Below are 20,816 nucleotides of genomic sequence, written 5' to 3'. Positions count from 1 at the left end.
CCCCCCCCCCGCCCTCCACTTGTAGTTGAATAGAAAAAAAGCAGCCTGCATGGACTGTGGAATCTGAAAGTAAAAATAAATGGACCACGGTAGTTTGGTGGCTATCTATGCCCCCCCCCCCCCCGCCCTCCACTTGTAGTTGAATAGAAAAAAAGCAAGCTGCATAGCTTGTGGAATTAGAAAGTAAAAGTAAATGGACCACGGTGGTTTGGTGGCTATCTATGCCCCCCCCCCTGTCCTCCACTTGTAGTTGAATAGAAAAAAAGCAGCCTGCATAGACTGTGGAATCAGAAAGTAAAAATAAATGGACCACGGTAGTTTGGTGGCTATCTATGCCCCCCCGCCCTCCACTTGTAGTTGAATAGAAAAAAGCAGCCCGCATAGACTGTGGAATTAGAAAGTAAAAATAAATGGACCACGGTAGTTTGGTGGCTATCTATGCCCCTCCCCCACCCTCCACTTGTAGTTGAATAGAAAAAAAAGCAGCCTGCATAGACTGTGGAATCAGAAAGTAAAAATAAATGGACCACGGTAGTTTGGTGGCTATCTATGCCCCCCCGCCCTCCACTTGTAGTTGAATAGAAAAAAAGCAGCCCGCATAGACTGTGGAATTAGAAAGTAAAAATAAATGGACCACGGTAGTTTGGTGATTATCTATGCCCCTGCCCTCCACTTGTAGTTGAGTAGAAAAAAAGCAGCCTGCATAGACTGTGGAATTAGAAAGTAAAAGTAAATGGACCACGGTGGTTTGGTGGCTATCTATGCCCCCCCCCCCCCTGCGCTCCACTTGTATTTGAATAGAAAAAAAACAGCCTGCATAGACTGTGGAATTAGAAAGTAAAAATAAATGGACCACGGTAGTTTGGTGGCTATCTATGCCCCCCCCCTCCACTTGTAGTTAAATAGAAAAAAAGCAGCCTGCATAGACTGTGGAATTAGAAAGTAAAAATAAATGGACCACGGTAGTTTGGTTTCTATCTGCATCAGACCCCCTCTCCACTAGGAGTAAAATAGTAAACTATTCAGCCGTTATAGAGTCTAGAATATAAATAGAAGTTGAGAAAGGCAATTTGGTATCTGTCTGCATCATAATCATCAACATCATCATTAGTGCCCTCGTCGCCTACACAAATCTCCCCCTCATCCTCTTCTAATTCAAAAGTGGCATCCTCAATTGGTGTATCACTGACTACACTCGGGCTGTTAAGGCACACATCAGCAGAACTGCTGAAAGGAACCTTCTTTATGGGTACACTGTCACTAACAGAATGCTCACGATTAGACATACCACTGGTGGATGGACTCTCCCCAGGGATTGGTGTCATTTCTGATTCAGAGCATACACTATCCTGTAATGCCTTACTGTTTTCTTGCAGCTCGGCTTTCACGCGTAACAGTACTTGTGCACCACTTTTAGACTCCAAATTACTTGGTTTTGCTTTGTCACGAGTGTCCGTACAAGAAAAAGGCTCAGTAACATTTTTTGATCTGCCACTAATAGAGAAAGGCCAAGGCCTCATTCTTTCTTTGGCACTGCGTGTGTAGAATGGCATGTTGGCAATTTTTTTTTTATCGGCAGTTAACTTTTCCTCAGTTACACTTCTTTTGCGCTTCAACACGGTAAATTTTTTTGGGGTGTGTGTTTTTTTGACTGATTTCAAAAGACTGTAGTTTGACATCGCCTTTCCCAGATGACGTACTGGGAACACTACCATTAGGACTGGTGACAGAACCTGGTTGCTGATTCTGCTCATATGTGGACTGATTAGAATCCATTATGAGCCCAATGCACTTGTAGTGCTACAAATTGTTTTAGATACTGCTGACAAATATGACTTTTGACAGCCTGAAATATTAATGCAAAAGAATGGGGGTCACCCCAAAAGCACTTGGGAGTGCTAAATATTATATTTTTAGTCTGCTGAAAAATAGTACTTTTGACAGCCAGAAATATTAATGCAAAAGAATGGGGGACACCCCAAAGCACTTGTAGTGCCAAATATTGAAGAAAAAAAAAGACTCCTCTATCCTGTTTTTTCATGTAGCACACAAATATCAACTTTAAATTTCAGTGTACAAATAAGCTATCAAGTATTTGTGTGCTACATGAAAAAACAGTCAGTATTTAACTTATGTGCAAAACAGAATACTAATTTACACCCCTTGCATTGTAACATGGTTTTGTTCAGGAAACTGAAATAAGAAGTTTCTTAAATTAAGATCCTTAATGAATCAGGCCCCTGGTTTGTACAGCATAAGAAGCTTTGTCAGTCAGCCTATCACAGGCCCTCCTGTCCTTACCTCCTGGTTGAGGGAGCTGCAACTGCCTGCTGGTACATTATTTACATCAAGCCTGCAGATAGTTAATTACAATTGTAGGCCTAAAAGGCAGTAGTGGCCAATTGAACAGTGCCCCAAACAACTCATCAAATTAGATGACTTGGAGTTTTAGGCCATTAAATATCCTCAGTAATAATTTTATCTTCCATCCCAGACTCTTTATGGAACCTTTCAGACTGCTAGTGCTGTATGTCAGTAGAAACAGATATACAAGCCCTGTCCTCTACAGCGTGGTCAAACATCCTTCCAAAATATGTGTAAATATATCAGTTATATAGATCACTGAACTATATGACAACTTCACTGGCTGTTCACGTATGATTGCTTCAGTGATCCTTTCTACAGATGTATTTTCTGTATGATTTGTAGGAATATTTGCCATGTTGAACAAGCTGTAGTTAATGCTCAGATGTGAACAGGTCTTAAGTCTTAAAGCTTCAAGACTCAAGGTTGGGTTTTTTATTAATAATATATTGTGTTTAATTACTTTATTTTTGGCTTATTACTTTAGTTTTGGCAATTGTTTAATTGCATTAAAATATAACAGTCAGGAAATTAGGTGCCTGTGAAACTAGTATGAAAATATTATTTATAATCAGTTTATTAATCAATAGCAAATCATAGTTTTTGCCAAAGGTATTAATGGAAACCCATTGTTAAATGGCATTGATCCCAGGTATTATTGACATGCTATGTTCTTGTACAGAATGCAATGAAAATTGATGATGGCCACTTATTTATGTTTCTGTCGATTTTTATTTTGTCACAGCTTGTCTTGCCAACACTAGAGTTCTAGTCACTGGTGCCAGCGCTGGCATTGGCGAGGAGATGGCGTATCACTATGCTAGAGCTGGAGCAAAGCTTGTACTGACTGCCAGGAGGGAACATGCTCTGGTCAAGGTAAGAGATCTATGTCAGATATATAATCAAAAGTACAAGTTAATAAAATATCAAAATTATAATTATCACGTGGTTAATTGAAAGCAAATAAGTAACTGGGTGTGACGTTTATGTAGTATATCTAATGACTGATTGTTATTTTCTGTTATATTCATGTATGACAATGTGAATATTTTATGTAACCTTGTAATGTAATCTCAATGAGTGCTTTGCTAGATTACATGAGTTTGAATTTATGCAAGTGTCATTAATCTGTTGAAAATAGCCAGACCAGGGAGAGATAGACATCTGAGGAGTTTGAAGCCCCAAAGTTGTAAATCATCTAGCCAAGCAGAGTGGTCAAAGGTAGGAAATCAGGTTCTGTGAACATTTCAGAGCTCAGAACATCCCTAACTCACTTCGAAAGCCCTGTGACATTTGGGAGATCAATTTGTCCTTATTGACAGCTAAACTCCAAAGGTGGGGGGTGAGAGCTATGTGGAAATAAGGTTTAAAATCTTCTGCATTAGACAATAATGGGTGCATTTTCATGAGGGGTCTATCAAGACTGAAATGTCCTATTTTCCTCAGTTATGTTCCCTCGCACACCAGGTCTTAACTAGTAAGTAGTGACTCTGATTTTATTTCTTATTTTATTTTCTGAAGTGGGCTTTATAGGACTGTTCACAAAAATGTACAAATATATGATATTACATTATGATTTATTTATTTATTTCCCTTCTGTTATGTTCTGAAAGTTCAAATTATTCAGGTATCTTATTAATGAGTTGGCATTTGGTTTTCTGAGATGTTACTTATTCTTGTGTGGTACACTATTCTTCAGTTTAGACCTTTGCTTTGGGCTTGATGTCTTGGACTACCTTCTAGAGATGATTGATTTGTCTAAGTTGACAAAGCTAAGCTGTCCTATGAACAGGAGCTCACCAAATAGAAGGTGAAGAATTGTTCTCTAATGTTAAGGCTCTACCTACTCAGTGTCAGACAACTCAGCTTTTTCTTTCTCCTAACGGCTACACAGGAATGTGTACCAACAGCAGAAAGTTCATCCTCTTGTATTTTAGGGATACCTGATAATACAGAGCAGAAATGTTACCGAGAGCCATGTTTTTTGGGGGTTTTTTTTGCACTTTGACAGAGAAGCGCAAGTTATGCTCCAAGTAATGTGATAGAACGCTTCATACACACCAAATTGGCACTTGTAATAAAGACAGTATCCATGTTTCCAGACTGTCTGTCACTCACCGGACCGTGAATGCCTCTGCGCTGGTGCGTGGCTCCCTAGCCTTCCTGCCGGCACCTATCCTGAACCGCGGCCGTCCGCCATCCTGATGGTCTGCGCATACGCAGCTCCCAAGAACTCTTGTGACTGTTGCTTTTAATCTAAATTGGTTGATCAGGCAACTCCCTATTTAAGGCGGCTGTGTGCATTACCTCATTGCCCGATCTTGGAGTCTCATTCCCTGTGAGTCTCTGAAGGTGTCTCCTGTGTTCTACTAGTGTCTTCAGTTTCCTGCTGATTCCTGATCTACTCATCGCTGGTTTCCATACCCGCTACTATCTCCTATGTACTACTAGTGTCTTCAGTTCCTGTGGATTCCCTGTGCTACTCATCGCTGGTTTCCATACCTGCTACAGTCTCCTGTTTCCTGCCTGTGTCCTCAGCTGGACTCTGATTACCAGATCTACTCACCTGTGGTTCCTACACTCGTCTCTGCCGTCCAGCGTCTCTGCAGTTCCTGCATCTCCCTGTGGACAGACTGTTCTACTGAATAGCTGTATGTCTATCTGTTATTGACTTGCTACTTTTACTCTGCATATCCGCTAGGACAAGTTTCCACGCTCAGCAGCGGTATCCATACCCGCTATAGACTGTTATTGTTACGCTGCATACCTGTTTAGAATTAACCGTACTACTCAGTCGTTGTATGCATAATTCTGATTGACTATCCATTATTGGCCTGCATATCTGTGCTGAGCAAGTCTCTACCAAGCAGCGCCACAAATACCGTTATATAGACTTTGTTGGATACGCTGCATATCTATCGGGATCAAGTTCCTCTGTGCTCTCAGTGTCTGCATCCTATTATCTTTGTATGCTTCCACTCATCAACACCTGTACACATCCTCACCTATTAAGCAGTGGTACAACTTGCTATACGCAGACCACTGACTTCCCCGCTTCCTACCTGCACCTGGACAAGTCTTCTCACCATAAGCAGTGGTACAACTTGCTATACGCAGACCACTGACTTCCCCTCTACCTACCTGCACCTGGACAAGTCTTCTCACCATAAGCAGTGGTACAACTTGCTATACGCAGACAGCTGACTTCCCCGCTACCTACCTGCACCTGGACAAGTCTCCTCACCATAAGCAGTGGTACAACTTGCTGTACGCAGACCACTGACTTCCCTGCTACCCCCTTGCATCTACTCACGTCCATCCTGATCTCTGTGTTCAAATCTGCCTTTCCACTATATCAGCTAGTCGCTGACTCATTGACCAAGATTGCTGCAAGTCACTGACTTTCCTATTATTTATTGGCATTCTCTCTCCATCTGCTGTGATATATGTTCCGCTAGTCACCCTGCTACCAGAGGACCGTTGTGTGAACTTCACTACTCTGGTAAGCCCAGTCATCTGGTGAATTCCTGGGCAAGACTCCTAGTGCCCGTGACACTGTCATGATTAATACAAGCCATAACTAGAGCAAAACTGAGCAGTATTTTAGGAGTAAAATCTGTAAGGTTATTTTAACTGACAGAGGTGGCATTGGAGGTTGGACATTTAGGGCTAGATTTACTAAGCTGCGGGTTTGAAAAAGTGGGGATGTTGCCTATAGCAATCAATCAGATTCTAGCTTTCATTTATTTAGTACCTTCTACAAAATGAAAGCTAGAATCTGATTGGTTGCTATAGGCAACATCCCCACTTTTTCAAACCCGCAGCTTAGTAAATCTAGCCCTCAGTGTAATTCTATAGTTTTCTTCTGCCAGACTGAACATTGAGGTGTCTCCCAAAAGCTGAGAATTGGTGTGGACCATGAAGTGCCATTGAAACACACCTATGTAAAACCAAGTCATCACATAAGCTTTGAAAATAAACTTCACCCCCTGGAACGCTTTCATAAACATGTTCATCGGGGAACCACTAGGCTTGTTTGCTATCAGTACAAACAAAACCTAATTGCACTCCTTTGTTCAACTACTAACTTAAACCCAGAGGCTGCCTGGAAAATCTTAGTCTGAGGGGTAAGACTTAAAGGAAAACAATCAGGCAGCCCAGTGACCCAGAGCAAGGTAGTCCACTATGGGACCATACAGGGATGCCGATGCCACACTTCCCCCCAGCCCAGCCTGTCCCTTCGTAAACCCTTACTCATGTTGTTCATGTTATTTAAATCTTTGTGTCCTTTGAATGACTTAGTGGATATGGTTTTGTGGGGAGTTAGACATTGCAGTGACCAAAAGCTATGTAAGTATGGGATTTATTATCTAATGATGTGTGTTTTTCCATAATTTGCAGAACAATGTAGAAAATATACTAAACTACATTTAAAAATGACTCCTGTCTTGTGCATGTTACCACTAACATTGTCCTTGTTGTTACTTTGTGTTGCCAAACTCCTCATGGCGGACATACTCATTGACTATGTCTGTGTGTGTACACTTTATTACCTTTCAGGTTTTTTATAGACACATATGTATTTTGTAAAACATGCTGTCAGCTTTTTCCAGTTGCAGAGTGACTCACACAGACTGACTATATATATCTGACCACAACCTCTACTTGACTGCAGGTGAGAAGCAAGTGCCTGGAACTTGGGGCAAAGACAGTGTCTCTGGTCCTTGCTGACATGAGCTCATCAGAGGCTCGAGAGAAAGTGGCGGAACAAGCAATTTCTGCAATGGGTGAGTGAGTGAGTGAGTGAGATATGGACAATTATGTAGCTGTTCTTCAAATGCTATATTACTGAGATTTGTTCTGTGTTACAGTAAAATTTCTAAAATTATGAATAATGATTGTTTTGTTGTAGTAAATAAGTTATAGCATTAGCTATGTGTTTTTCTAGGTTAGAACTATTTTTGTGTGCAATGCCCCTTACTCAAAGCTGCTACATTCATATTTTTTTTTCTTTATAATTCTCTATTTTGAATGGTTGGTCAAAATTACACAAGAGACGTAACAGTACAAGTGTGACAAATACAGGGAGAAACACAAATGATACAACAACAAAAAATCGCCATGGGGAATCCAAGTCAAACATATAGACAGGTTCCATGCAGATTGGTTGATGTGGCATGGCAAACTATAACAAATTACCAATTTTTAGGAATTTAGAAGCATTATTGGTAGAGCAGACTTGAGAGGTAGGGAGAAGGGGAGGGGTCAGGAGTAGGGAGAGGGGTGGGGGGTTAACAAAGTAAGTCGTTATGGTTATTTAATAGGCAAACAGTGTGTAGGTAGTCTAAAGAGATGTGAGTGTATTACGGTAAAGGAGTCATCATTCTCCGCATATGGTGAATGATGCTCTTATGCGAAGAGCCAAGGGCCCCAGACTTGGCTAAAAATATGGCCTCTGGCGTGAAGGTAATAGATCATGTGTTCCACAGCTGCAACATGCAAGATCTGATTTTAAGGGCAGGAAGTGCCTGGCAGGGAGTATTTTTCCAATTCATGGCTATGAGTTTTGTAGCCACCAGAGTGTCTGCAGTCAGTTTCCTGGAGAATTTGTCAAGGTCTTGGGAAGGGTAGCAGAGTAAGAATACCCAGGGGTCTTTAGGCACAGGCGCCTCAAATAGAATATTTAAGAAGCTGTGGACCGAGTCCCAGAACGGGGAAATGGCTGGACAAGTCCACCAGGTTTGGAACATAGTGCCCTGTGGCCAGAGCCCTGACAGCAATCCGAGGAGGAGGGAAACATCCTATGGGTGGGAGTCGGGTGGGAGTATAATACCAGCGGTAATAAATTTTGTAGGAAGTTTCCTTCATTATGGTTGAGATGGAGCTCTTGGCTATGCTACATTTAATTTTAACAGGAAATGTGGCCTTTTCCTTATGTGTGACAAAATAAGCAGTACACTTCTCAGATTCTCTGTAGTATTAAGGGCTTACTATTCTGCAGAGTACTGAAATATTGTTGCAACAAAGTAAAAAGAATGTAGTTGTAGCTTTTATTTGACCTCTTCAGGCACACACTTAAGGGGGTTTCCAGTTGAACAGAAATCTCAATGTGCTTGAATCAACACTTACTGATGCTGGCTGCACCATGGGCCACGCACTACCCATTGCTATAAGGAAGGCAACGCAGGACCACACTCATTTTCCAAGCACATATATGTGAACAAGATTAGCTCAGTCTCCACTCAAGTGACAGATCTTTTATTGCATATATTAAAGGGAACTTACTGTATGCAAAATAGGTTATAGGAGTGAGTCTAATTTGGGGAAGACGGGTAAGAATAGAATTGTAATACTCAATGCGGAAGATGATGAATTAAAGTATTTGCTGTATCTGGTGAGATATGTGCGTATTCTGTAAATGTTTTTTAGATGTATGTAGCATGATTTAAATATAGAGTTGATGTGGGGAACAGGTGCGGACTGAGCCGGCCCCTGTTCTCCACATCAACTCTATTTTTAGATTAAAAAAAGACTGTTCTGGGCTGGTCCCTAGATTCTGTTGCTAGGTGGCTGGCGACTCCTCTGGGACCAGCCAACTCCTTTCATTGGCCGCGGATCCTTATGATCCGTTCTCCCCTCCCTCTATCCCTTATGTGTGGCCTGCTCAGTGTCACGTGGGACGTGCACTACCTGACAGGTGCCATCCCATGTGTGAAGAGAAAGAAGACTGCACAGCCGCGCGGATGGAACAATAGGGTGGGGGTAGTATATTAATATAATATGTGAGTGTGAGGGGCTAGTGTATTTATAGTGTGTGTGTGTGTGTGTGTGAGGAGCCAGTGTATTTTTGTTATATGTGTGTGTGTGTTTGTGTGTGTGTGTGTGTGTGTGTGAGGAGCCAGTGTATTTTTGTTATATGTGTGTGTGTGTGTGTGTGAAGGGGCAGTGTATTTATATTATGTGTGAGGAAAAGAGGGGATCTTAGCAAAATATGGGACTGCAGGTGGGGGCTAATTATTGGGTGCTATTTTATTTGTGGGGTGATGGTGGGGAAAATGAATGTAATAGTGTAGCCAATTTAAGATGGGGTGATTGGACCTTTAATTTAATGCTAGGGTGGTTTGGGAGCTATTAATCGAATGTGGGGCTGTTTGGAGAAAATGAGGTCTAATATGGTTATGAATTATTTAATGCCTGGATGGTTGTGGGAAATGGTTATATTTAATAAACATAAATGATATTTAATTATTGCTGGGGCTATTTGGAGTGAGGAAAATAGGTTTCTTTATTAAATGGAAATACTATTAATTTTATGTTGGGGCTGGAGAGAAGCCTAATTATAAAGCGTTGGTTATATTGATTTAACACCGGGGCTGGTTGGACTCTTCTGAATTTGCCAACTGTTCTGGTGGGGCAGTCTCGAACCTGGGTGACTGTCCTGCTTAATCAGGATTTGGTCTGACTGCAAGGACAGTTGGGTGGTATGTCCAGCTTCTCACTGTACTTTAATGCAGAGCTAACCTAACAGTAGTGCACACAGTATTGCTTGTGTATTTGTCTAAAATTATAACCATGTTACATCATAGGGCCTCCCTGTCTAAAGTACCCCGGGCGCCCCAGAGCCTTATTCAAGCTCTGGGCCAGGGTGTTAGATTGGCACTTAGTGCTCTGCTCCTCCTCCCAATAGCACCCCTCATATTATTTGTGTTAGGTTAACCTTAAAACAAATAATAACCCTATTTGTATATAAGGCAAAGCAAAACTATCAGTAAAGCAACAGACCTTTGTATAAAAAGGGTTAGCAAAAGCACAAAGAAAAGGAAGCCAGTGTGGTTTACAAAAGAAGTAGCAAGTATTGCGAAAGATAGAAAGATGGCCTTTAGGAAATATAACAGACTCAGAATAAGGAAGACAAAGAGGTGATTCTTGCTGGACAGAAGGAGGCTAAGAAGGTGATCAGATGTGCAAAGGCACAAGCTGAAGATAAAATGGCCCAGTCAGTAGGCAAAAGGGGAATCACTTAGTCTAGCCTCTCACGAGAAAATACTACACCAAAAAGCAGTTACAGACCTAGAAGCCCAAATCCAAACCCTAACTAGACAGCACCAAACATATCCCAAACGTAAAACTTATTTAAAACTTCTGGCTCTGCGAGGACAACTAGGTAAACTACTAGCTTCAAAGGCGGCTAAGACTCTTCAATGGCTCCAACAGCGACACTACGATAAAGGGGATAAAGCTGATACATTGCTCGCTCGTAGGCTACAAAACAAACGGACCCGTAATCGCATAATATCCATTAAGGATCAAGCACAGCAATCGCTATACGACCCACAATCTATAGCTGATAGATTCAGTGCCTACTACACTTTGCTATATAATCTCCCCCTGACAACAGACTCCCCAGATATTTTTCATACCCAGATACGAGACTTTCTTCAGACTTGCTCCCTCCCCCGCCTCACTGCGGCAGAGCTCTTAATTCTAAACGCTGACATCACGATAAAAGATATCAAAACGACTATTAAGACCCTAAGAAATTCGGCAGCTCCAGGCCCAGATGGCCTTACGGCAATTTATTATAAAAAATTTGCCTCTGATCTGGCACCTATGCTTCTCTCGCTTTTTGAAACAATTTTGAATGGTGGGTACTTTGAAAGGGACACCACCAGAGCAGACGTTATTGTTATAGCCAAAGAGGGACGCGACCCTAGTCGCTGTGAAAGTTATCGACCAATTTCGCTATTAAATGTGGACCTAAAGCTATTTGCCAAAATACTAGCAAACAGACTAGCCAGAGTGATTCCCGCCCTGGTCCACCCGGATCAGGTGGGTTTTATCCCTAGTCGACAAGGAGCCGACAATACTAGACGGGCTATTGATCTAATTGAAATAGCAAATAGGCCTCGGGTCCCTACTCTGGTGGTGTCTCTTGATGCAGAAAAGGCGTTCGACAGGGTCTCATGGTCCTTCATGAGAGCCACCCTGGGCGCAATGGGGTTCAGGGGCCGTTTCCTATGCGGACTAGCGTCCCTCTACCATAATCCCTCAGCTACGGTTATAGCCAATGGCGCTGCGTCATCTCCGTTTCACATTACAAATGGTACCCGACAGGGCTGCCCACTCTCCCCCTTGCTGTTCGCTCTCACGATGGAACCATTGGCGTCGCGTATACGCAGGAACCCGACAATCTCTGGAATTCAAATGGGGATGACTGATTATAAGGTATCTATGTATGCAGATGATATTCTTCTCACAGTCACCAATCCCCTCGCCTCCATCCCATCTCTTCAAAAAGAACTCGATGAATATGGCGTAGTATCTAACTTCAAGATCAACATGGACAAATCAGAAATTCTCCCTCTTAATCTACCTCCTCACCTGTTAGATACCCTGAAGAGCCAAACAAATTTCCGATGGCAACGAGATAAACTTAAATACTTGGGAATTTACTTAACGACCCATTATAATCAGATATATGCAGCTAACTTCCCCAGGCTTTTAGACTCACTCAAGCGTGATATTGAAAAATGGGATAAACTATATATCTCCTGGCTCGGCCGCATGGCGGCGGTAAAAATGAACCTCTTGCCACGAATTCTTTATTTGTTTCAAACCCTACCTGTTCAAGTACCCTCTCTTGCGCTACAGACCCTCCAAAAGCAAATTACTAGATTTGTTTGGGCAGGCAAGCGACCCAGAGTAAAGGCCTGCACGCTCTTCCAACGAAAATCAGAAGGAGGGGTGGGCCTCCCAAACATCTCCAAATACTATAATGCTGCACACTTGACCCAGCTAGTTTTATTTCACTCTCCATCTTCCACTAGGCTCTGGGCAGACATTGAGGCTACCTTTTTGCAATTACTCTCGCCCTATACATTACTTTGGATTTCAATCAAACATAGACCACCACTCCCATTACTCTTATCCACCACCCGTTTCTCCCTCCAGATGTGGGACTACAGTACTCGCACGTTTCAGCTAATAAAAAATTCGGAAGCTATGTTTCCACTGTGGAACAATCCAGCTTTTCCACCAGGACAACAACACTCCTCTTTTCACCACTGGTCCCGACGAGGTCTAAGATTCATTACTGACATAGCGCCCATGCGGATATTCCCTGAATTTGCTGACTTACAACGACGATATGGCATTCCCCATGACTGTTTCTATCAATACCTTCAGTTGCGACACTTATATCAATCGATCCCAACGCTTAAGCTTATATACCAACTTACACCTTTAGAAACTTTTTGCAGACATAAATCCCTTCCTACTGGTTTAATCTCTACTTTTTACAGCATCATGGTGGCATTTCGTCAACCTACCAAAGATCGCTATGAGCTGAAGTGGGAAGAAGACCTTGGCGTTGAACTAGAGATAGAGAAATGGGCTAAGATCAGGTCACGAGTCGCTAAGAGCTCTATCTGTGTCCGTACCAAAGAGAACTCGTATAAGCTCTTATATAGATGGTATTTGGTCCCAACCCACTTGAAAGCCATATATCCTGACTCCTCTAGTTAATGATGGAGACTATGTGGGCAGGAAGGCTCATTCCAACATACTTGGTGGTCCTGTCCGAGACTTGTGGAATTCTGGCGGAAAATTCACAATTTAATTGATAGAGTCACCTCAGTAAAACTCCCCCCCTGCCCCTCATACTCACTATTGCATAGGCCTATACTGGACTTTAACAAATATACAATGGTGCTCATAGGCCATATGCTTAATGCAGCTAAATGCGCAATAGCAGCAAATTGGAAACACCCAGAATCCCCATCGCTGCCTGAAATTATCAATAGACTATGGCAGACATATAGCTGTGAACACATTACAAGCATTCTCAATGATCGTCCCAATAAATTTTGTGCGATTTGGGATCCTTGGCTCGTCTCCTATGGTACAGAACAACCAAGGCCTGATCAGAATGGAAACTAATGAATATAGCGTCAGAAGACGTTCAATATATGGTATATACATGTAATACATCTAGATGCCAAGTCAGGTGCCCCTTTTCCTTCCCCCTCTTACCATACTACAATTTCTTCCTTTCCTCCCCTTTTTTCCTCCCCCCCCTCCCCCCTGTCCCCTGCCTTCTCTCTTCTCTTTCCCTTTCTATGTTTTTACTTTGATTGACAAAGTTCACATTGTTCTTCTCATTTGCAAGGTATTTGTTGTTTGATCAATGTAACTTAACCTTTACACTGTTTTGAAAATTGAAAAATCTTCCTAATAAAATATGTTTAAAAAAAAAATAAAAAAAAAGGGGAATCACTTTTTTTTAGCTATATAAGTTAAAGGAGAAAAACAAAAGGAGGAATAATAAGACTAAAGACAGAGAGTGAGAGTCTTGTTGAGGGAGACAAGGTAATAGCAGATCATATTAATAGTTATTTTTGCTCAGTGGGGCAAAACTACAGAAGAGTGGGGAAGATTCCGCAGTTAAGTTGCAAGTATACTCATAAAAATTAGGTAGATACAAGTACATTTACAGAGGAGAAGGTCCTAACAGAGCTCTCAAAGCTGAAGGTGGATAAATGAATGGGGCCAGATGGGACATATCCAAGGATACTAAAAGAGCTTAAAGGGTTCTGGTAACACCATTAACAGAATTATTCAACCAGTCACTCTCTACAAGAGTAATTCCAGAGGATTGGAAAAGAGCAAATGTAGTCCCACTGCACAATAGTGGAAGTAAGGAAGAGGCAAGCAACTACAGACCAGTGAGCCTTGCATCAGTAGTAGGGAAATTGATGGAAACACTCTTACATGAAAGAGTTGTAGAATATCTCAAATCCAATAACTTACTGGATCCCAAACAGCATGGATTTACTGGGAAAGATCTTGTCAAACAAATCGTATTGATTTTATTGACTGGGTGACTAAAGTAATAGATCAAGGTGGAGCCGTAGATGTAGCTTATCTAGATTTTAGTAGGGCTTTTGACACTGTCCCACATTACAGACTATTAAATAAACTTGAAAGCTTTGGATTCGATTCAAAGATGGTAGATCGGATAAGATATTTGTTGCAGGTTAGAAAACAGAGAGTTATAGTAAATGGAGTACATTCACAGGAGGGAAAGGTTATCAGTGTAGTACCCCAAGGATCTGTACTTGGATCAGTGCTTTTTAATATCTTTATTGGAGACTTTGCAAATAAAGACAAAGTATGCCTTTTTGCAGACGACACAAAGATATGCAACAGGGTAGTCACACCAGGAGGGGTAAAACAAATGATTGATGATCTAGGTATACTAGAGGAATGGACAAGAGTGTGGCAACTACAGTTTAATGCCAAAAAATGCAAAATCATGCACTTGGGTCTCAAAACTCAAAGACTAAATATAGTAATAATGGCACTATAATGGAAATTACTGAGGAGGAAAGAGATCTGGGAATCACTATTTCAGGTGACTTAAAGGCAGGTAAGCAATGTAACAAAGCAATGGTAAAGGCAAGTCAGATGCTTGGTTGCATAAGAAGAGGAATCATTAGTAGAAAGAAAGAGCTAATAATGCCACTGTATAGGTCATAGGTCATCTAGAATACTGTGTTCAATTCTGGAGGCCATATCTCCAGAGCAATATAAATATATTAGAGACTGTACAAAGAAAGGCAACTAAAATGATGCATGGCCTACAGCATAAAACTTACCCGGAAAGATCCTAATATGTATAGTTTGGAGCAGAGAAGGGGAAGGGGGGACATGATAGAAATTTTCAAATATATCAAAGGTTTGAATAAAGTAGAGGAGGGAAGCATTTTTCAAGGGATGAGAAGTACTAGAACACGAGGACATGTACTGAAACTGGAGGAAAGTAGGTTCATAGGAAATTTGAGGAAAAACTACTTCACAGAAAGAGTAGTAGATAAGTGGAGTAGTCTCCCATCAGAGGTGGTAGATGCTAATACAGTAGAGTAGTTTAAACATGCTTGGGATAGATATAAGAATATCCTTATGAAGAATAAAGGATCAAATAGGGTTTGAGGTTACCATAGGTTAATAAAACAATGGGCAGACTAGATGGGCCAAGCGTTTCTTATCTGCCGTCAAATTCTATGTTTCTATGGTCCCTGTTATATGGACATACTGGCTAATGCACCACTGCTAGCCCGCACATGCTAGCAATGTGTTTTTGCCAAATGCAAGCCAACAGTTAAGGAGGCACAGCAGAGATCTGGGAGGTTAGCTTACCTTCCCAAGAGGTTGCAAGAGCAGGCAACTATCACAGACAGACACTGACAGACTAATGTACACACACACTTACAGACAGACAGCAACTCTCAGACAAACAGACACAGAGACACACAAAGACATACACACATATACTTCTATTCTGTATGCAGGACAACCTCACTGGCCAGTCCTGAGGAAACACCATAGAGAAGATTAAATAATGACTACACCAGCGTGGACATTTTCTTGTAGTACTAATCTTCAAATTGCTAGAGGAAAATATTTCATAATAAGTATATAACACTTGTCCCCATTTATGAAAGCATCAGCCTTTTATTTGTAGTACTGGAGCCACATCAGGCATTTGGGTTATTTGTCTACCTTTCCAAGATGTCAGGTAGATCACCTAATATTTCGGGAGTCTCCTGGACATTCCGGGAAAGTAGGCAACTATATTCCTAATTCTGCTAAATGTACCTCTTGTAGCCCAGGCATGCACTTTTTTTTGTAAATTGTTTGTCTGCAATCTGTATAGTAAAGAGCCAATTCTTTCTGTGTATAAAGATATAGCCTATTCCTTCTGTTTATAAAGATAGAGCTTCTCATACCGCAAGCAGACAAATTATGCTATATGTAATATATTAATTAAGGTAGATCCACCAAATGTTTACATGTCCTTTAAAGGGAAGATATATGTATAATAGCAATTAAGTCAAAAATCTATGTATACGCAGACCATTAGCATAGTGCCAGAATGGTAGAAAAGGAACCCTTTTACTTAGCTTTTCTTAGTAAAAGTAAATGTTTAACTGCTATTTGAACCTTAACTGATATTTTTTTTTATTCTTTAAGGGAAGTATTCCCTTGTTATTTATCTCTTACATACATACCATGGAGATGGTTATTATTTAGTTACGATTATGACTGATAATGAATGGGAACATATGTGTCAGGACTTTAGCAAGATAACAGTGCTATTAAAATAGATATAATTATTTAATCTCAAACTAAGCTTTACAGGATTTTGAACGTTATACTTTTATCTGCTTTGGCTGTAATATGCATGCCTGTCCTAATTGCATCCCAGGTTTATACTAATGTGTGTACATTTTAATCATACTTGCCAACTCTCCCGGAACGTCCGGGAGACTCCCGCATTTTGCGGGAGTCTCCCGGACTCCCGAGAGAGTGTGGCAATCTCCCTGATCTGCTCAGAAGTGGGCAGAATACGGTTCAAACGCCGCGATTCACCGGGAATCGCAGCGTTTGGCCCCGACCCACTGTAAAATGACGCAATTTGCGTCATTACGTAACTGGGGCGAGGCTAAAATGACGCAATTTCCGGGGCCCCGCCCCCTACACGCCTACCTCCTACTAGCAGCTCCCAGGAAAAAATATTGAAATGTTGGCAAGTATGATTTGAATATGTTCTCTTCTTGGAATATTCTCTAAAACAAATACATATATACATGCACACAAAGAAAGTGTGTTACATAATCAGTAGCAGCAGCTGGAGTGCACTATCAAATATGTTGAAATCTTAAAGGCATCAAGTGGTAAATTTATCAATCTGCTATTTTCCAGCAGGTTTGAAAAGTGGAGATGTTACCAATAGCAGCCAATCAGTTTCTAGCTATCATTTTGTAGAATATACTAAATAAATGATAGCTAGAATCTGATTGGTTGCTATAGGCAACATCTCCACTTTTCAAATACACAGGAAACTCACAGCTTGTTGAATTTACCCTAAAGACTTGATCTTCATAACAATGAGTAATAATTTATTGATTTATTCAGCAAACAGGATACACAGTGGTCCATGTTTCAGTTCCAATTTAGGACCTTTGTCAATACGTGTGTGTATATGACATGTGCATACATGATACATTGATACTTTGCTTAATGCAGTTAATTTGTTTGCATATATAGCAGATATTTATTGTGTTTTATACTTTAAGCAATTAAATAGATTTAATAATTTATACTAGATTTATAATTTAAGCAATTACATCTTTATATAGATTAGTATGTATTTTTTCCCCATATTGTACTGTCCAAGGTCCTGTTGATGTGGCGTTCACCTGGGAAACACGTTATTACAGTAAAGTAGTTATTTATTTATGTTCAATGCCCTTCAATAAAAAACATAACTGCATTGATGTTAAGCTAGTTTATTTACATGGTTTAGTGGAAAATGTGAACTCTAGGTAGAGATCTGAAATTTTTAAAGCTGTTCCACAGAATATTTGCCCTGTTCTACATTTGCATGGTTATCCAGCAGAATTTGTCTTCCCAGAATTCCCCCAACCATTGTTATTCCATCTGGTACTCTCACAATGAGTTGACCATATCATTCCAGCTCTATTTTTAGACTTTAAGTTCTGCAAAATGTGAAACTTACAAATACAAGTTGAAGAGTGTGTCGTTTATATATATATATATATATATATATATATATATATATATATATATATATATGAAATTATTTGATTCAAATAATATCTAGATGAAACATCTAGAAATAAAAACTATTTCTAAGATTTATGGTAAACAAATACATCCTTGTACAATGTTATTGAATACAGTTCAGAAATAATAACCATATACATTAAATATGATTTAGGACATGGGGAAATTTCATTAAAAGAAAAGTGAATTCAAAGTATTTACGGTAAAATAAACAATACAGAAATTATGTAACAGCTAGTTTTTTATTTAGTTTGCAGTATTAATGATTCTCGAGTACAATAGCTTAGATTTATTAAAGTCATTCTTGACATGCTTAGTTGATTAGTAGTAACATTTACATCACAATGAAAAGTAACTAATTAACAAACTGTCAGAAGTACTGTGAAGCTACAATTTGCAATTCCTGATAAAAAGCTAAGTCTAAATATCTGCAAATTGTGAAAATGATCAGAGTGGCTACAGCACAGCTGGGTAATACAATTTGACCAGTATTTTTTTGCAGTTACAGGTGAGAGTACTTTGGAATCAAGTTCCCGAGTTCAGATTTCTCTGTCCTTAATTCACACTCTATGGGCTAGATTTGCTAAGCTGCGGGTTTGAAAAAGTGGGGATGTTGCCTATAGCAACCAATCAGATTCTAGCTTTCATTTATTTAGTACCTTCTACAAAATGATAGCTAGAATCTGATTGGTTGCTATAGGCAACATCCCCACTTTTTCAAACCCGCAGCTTAGTAAATCTAGCCCTATGTGTTTGTAGCCTGTCACCTGCTGGCATATTCACGAACATTTGTATTATGTGCCAAGAGAAATCATTGTTAAAGTGTGTGTACCACAGTGTTTGATAGTGGGTCAAAGCACAATTCACTAAATTGCAGAACCCATTATTAATGATCCCCTGGCTATTTGCATTTAACATCTCTGAGTTGAACTAGCCATGCTGCTAGTAAGAATGAAGGAGACAGCAGTTAGAAAGAGGCTTTAATAGATTATAGTTTTAATAAAAAAATTTAAGTAGTTGGCATATATAAAAACATGAAGGTACTTAAAAATAAAAAATCGTACAGAGTTTATCAAATTTTTATATTATACAAACGCCATAAAATCTATTAAAACATTTGGAGGCACTATAAATATCAACAATGTTTGCAATACTTTTCTCACTCTTTGTTGCTTCTACTAGCTCTTCTAAAATTGTGTCTATATAAAGTAAATTTGTGAAATCAGCAAAAGATTCTGTTATATTTAAACTCTCTTGCAATTCTGCTTTAATTAAGTTAATTTACATTCTTTATCCAAACATTATTAATTTTACTGAAGACCCTTTCTGGGTAAGCATTGCTCACTGGGATTGACATAACAAGAGAAATAATTTTCTTGTACTCACTCAAATTTTAATTATTTCTGAAATAATCAACCCCGAGCATCGATGGGACAGAAACACTTATGGAGGTTTTTGGGAAAATAAATGTCTTTACTGAATCTTTCAGCAGCAGCAATAGAAGAGGTGCTATGTGTGGTTGGAACTGTGAATGGACTTGTGGGGCTATGCAAACCTCACAAAAGGTTCCCTAACTTCTGGACATTTCACTACATTACCCATCATCCATTGGGAGCAACTGGCATCTGAAAAGCTGCATTTGGAGTACGTAATGAAACCTGTCCTGGAAATAGTAAATTATTTTCTCGCACATGGTCTTAAATACAGGCAATTCAAGAACCTGCCGCTTCACTGTACTGTAAGATGGCTTTCAAAATGTAATTTCAGTTTTGTATTATCAAACTTTTGGGACTTTGGACACTTTGAAACTTTTCATGGAAGTGAAGATAAAGGACTACCCCGTGCTCTTAGAACCACATTAGCATTTAGATCTTATGGTGAATTTGCTGCGGCATCTGAATGGCCTCAACCTGTTTTGCCACAGGAAGTTAAAGTTACTATATGACCTGGTTCAAAGTGTATTCACATTTGTCAACATACCGAAGCTGTTTAAGAAACAAACACATTTTCCTTACTGTTAAATGTAAGTGAGTAAGCACCAGAAGTCTTGACAAATAGCAAAATACACTATATAGCATTGATTGATGGCTTATTGGAAAGATTCCATGAGCTACAGCTGAAAAACCTCTGATTTCATACCCTGTTCTCAATTATAGATTCCTCTGTGTTTGACAGAGGTGCAAGAAGAAATACTCAGGGCCATCTTTCCCATTGGGCACAATGGGCAGGTGCCCGGGGGCCCTGCAGCCCAGGGGGCCCGTCGGAGGCAGCACAAAAAGAAAAAAACCTGAAAAAAAAAAAAATGAAAATACTTACCTTGCGGTCAGCTGGCGATCCGGCTCCCTCCCTGGTCTCCTCCTCCGTGCGGCGCTCGCAGTGCATGTCGGGCGTGACGTCATCACGCCCGCCCGACATCCATTGCGGAGCGCGACGGAGGAGGAGACCAGGGAGGGAGCCGGATCGCCAGCTGACCGCAAGGTAAGTATTTTCATCTTTTTTTTCAGGTTTTTTTTTTTTTTTTTTGTGCTGCCTCCGACGGGCCCCCTGGGCTGCAGGGCCCATATATATAATCATTATTTTTTTTTTAATATATATATATATGAATATATAGGGGCCCCGGTGCACTGCTTTGCCCGGGGGCCCAAAATGTTGTTAAGAGGGCCCTGGAAATACTCTCCTCATACCCGCTATCTACTGGCACTGGTAATTTTTTTCTAGCACATTTGTCTATATTACTTGCTCTCAGGATAAAAGTTTAAACGCTGTTTTGTTTGGCTGTTTTTCTAACTCTAATGTTGCTATTG

General features: G+C 40.3%; 1 protein-coding gene across 1 annotated transcript in view; it reads left to right on the top strand.

The window, feature by feature from the left end:
- Positions 1-20,816, top strand: part of HSD11B1L (hydroxysteroid 11-beta dehydrogenase 1 like) — a 41,527-nt gene that overhangs the window by 7,444 nt on the left and 13,267 nt on the right. The window contains exons 2-3 of the mRNA XM_075206552.1: positions 3,110-3,240; positions 7,040-7,151. Coding sequence (XP_075062653.1) covers positions 3,110-3,240; positions 7,040-7,151 — 243 coding nt within the window. The remainder of the gene's footprint in view (positions 1-3,109; positions 3,241-7,039; positions 7,152-20,816) is intronic.

This window comes from Mixophyes fleayi, chromosome 1, assembly GCF_038048845.1.
Source record: "Mixophyes fleayi isolate aMixFle1 chromosome 1, aMixFle1.hap1, whole genome shotgun sequence".
NCBI classification, from domain to species: Eukaryota; Metazoa; Chordata; class Amphibia; order Anura; family Limnodynastidae; genus Mixophyes; species Mixophyes fleayi.
The sequence above is the reverse complement of the archived record's forward strand: the minus strand, read 5'-3'. Positions and strand labels throughout refer to the sequence as shown.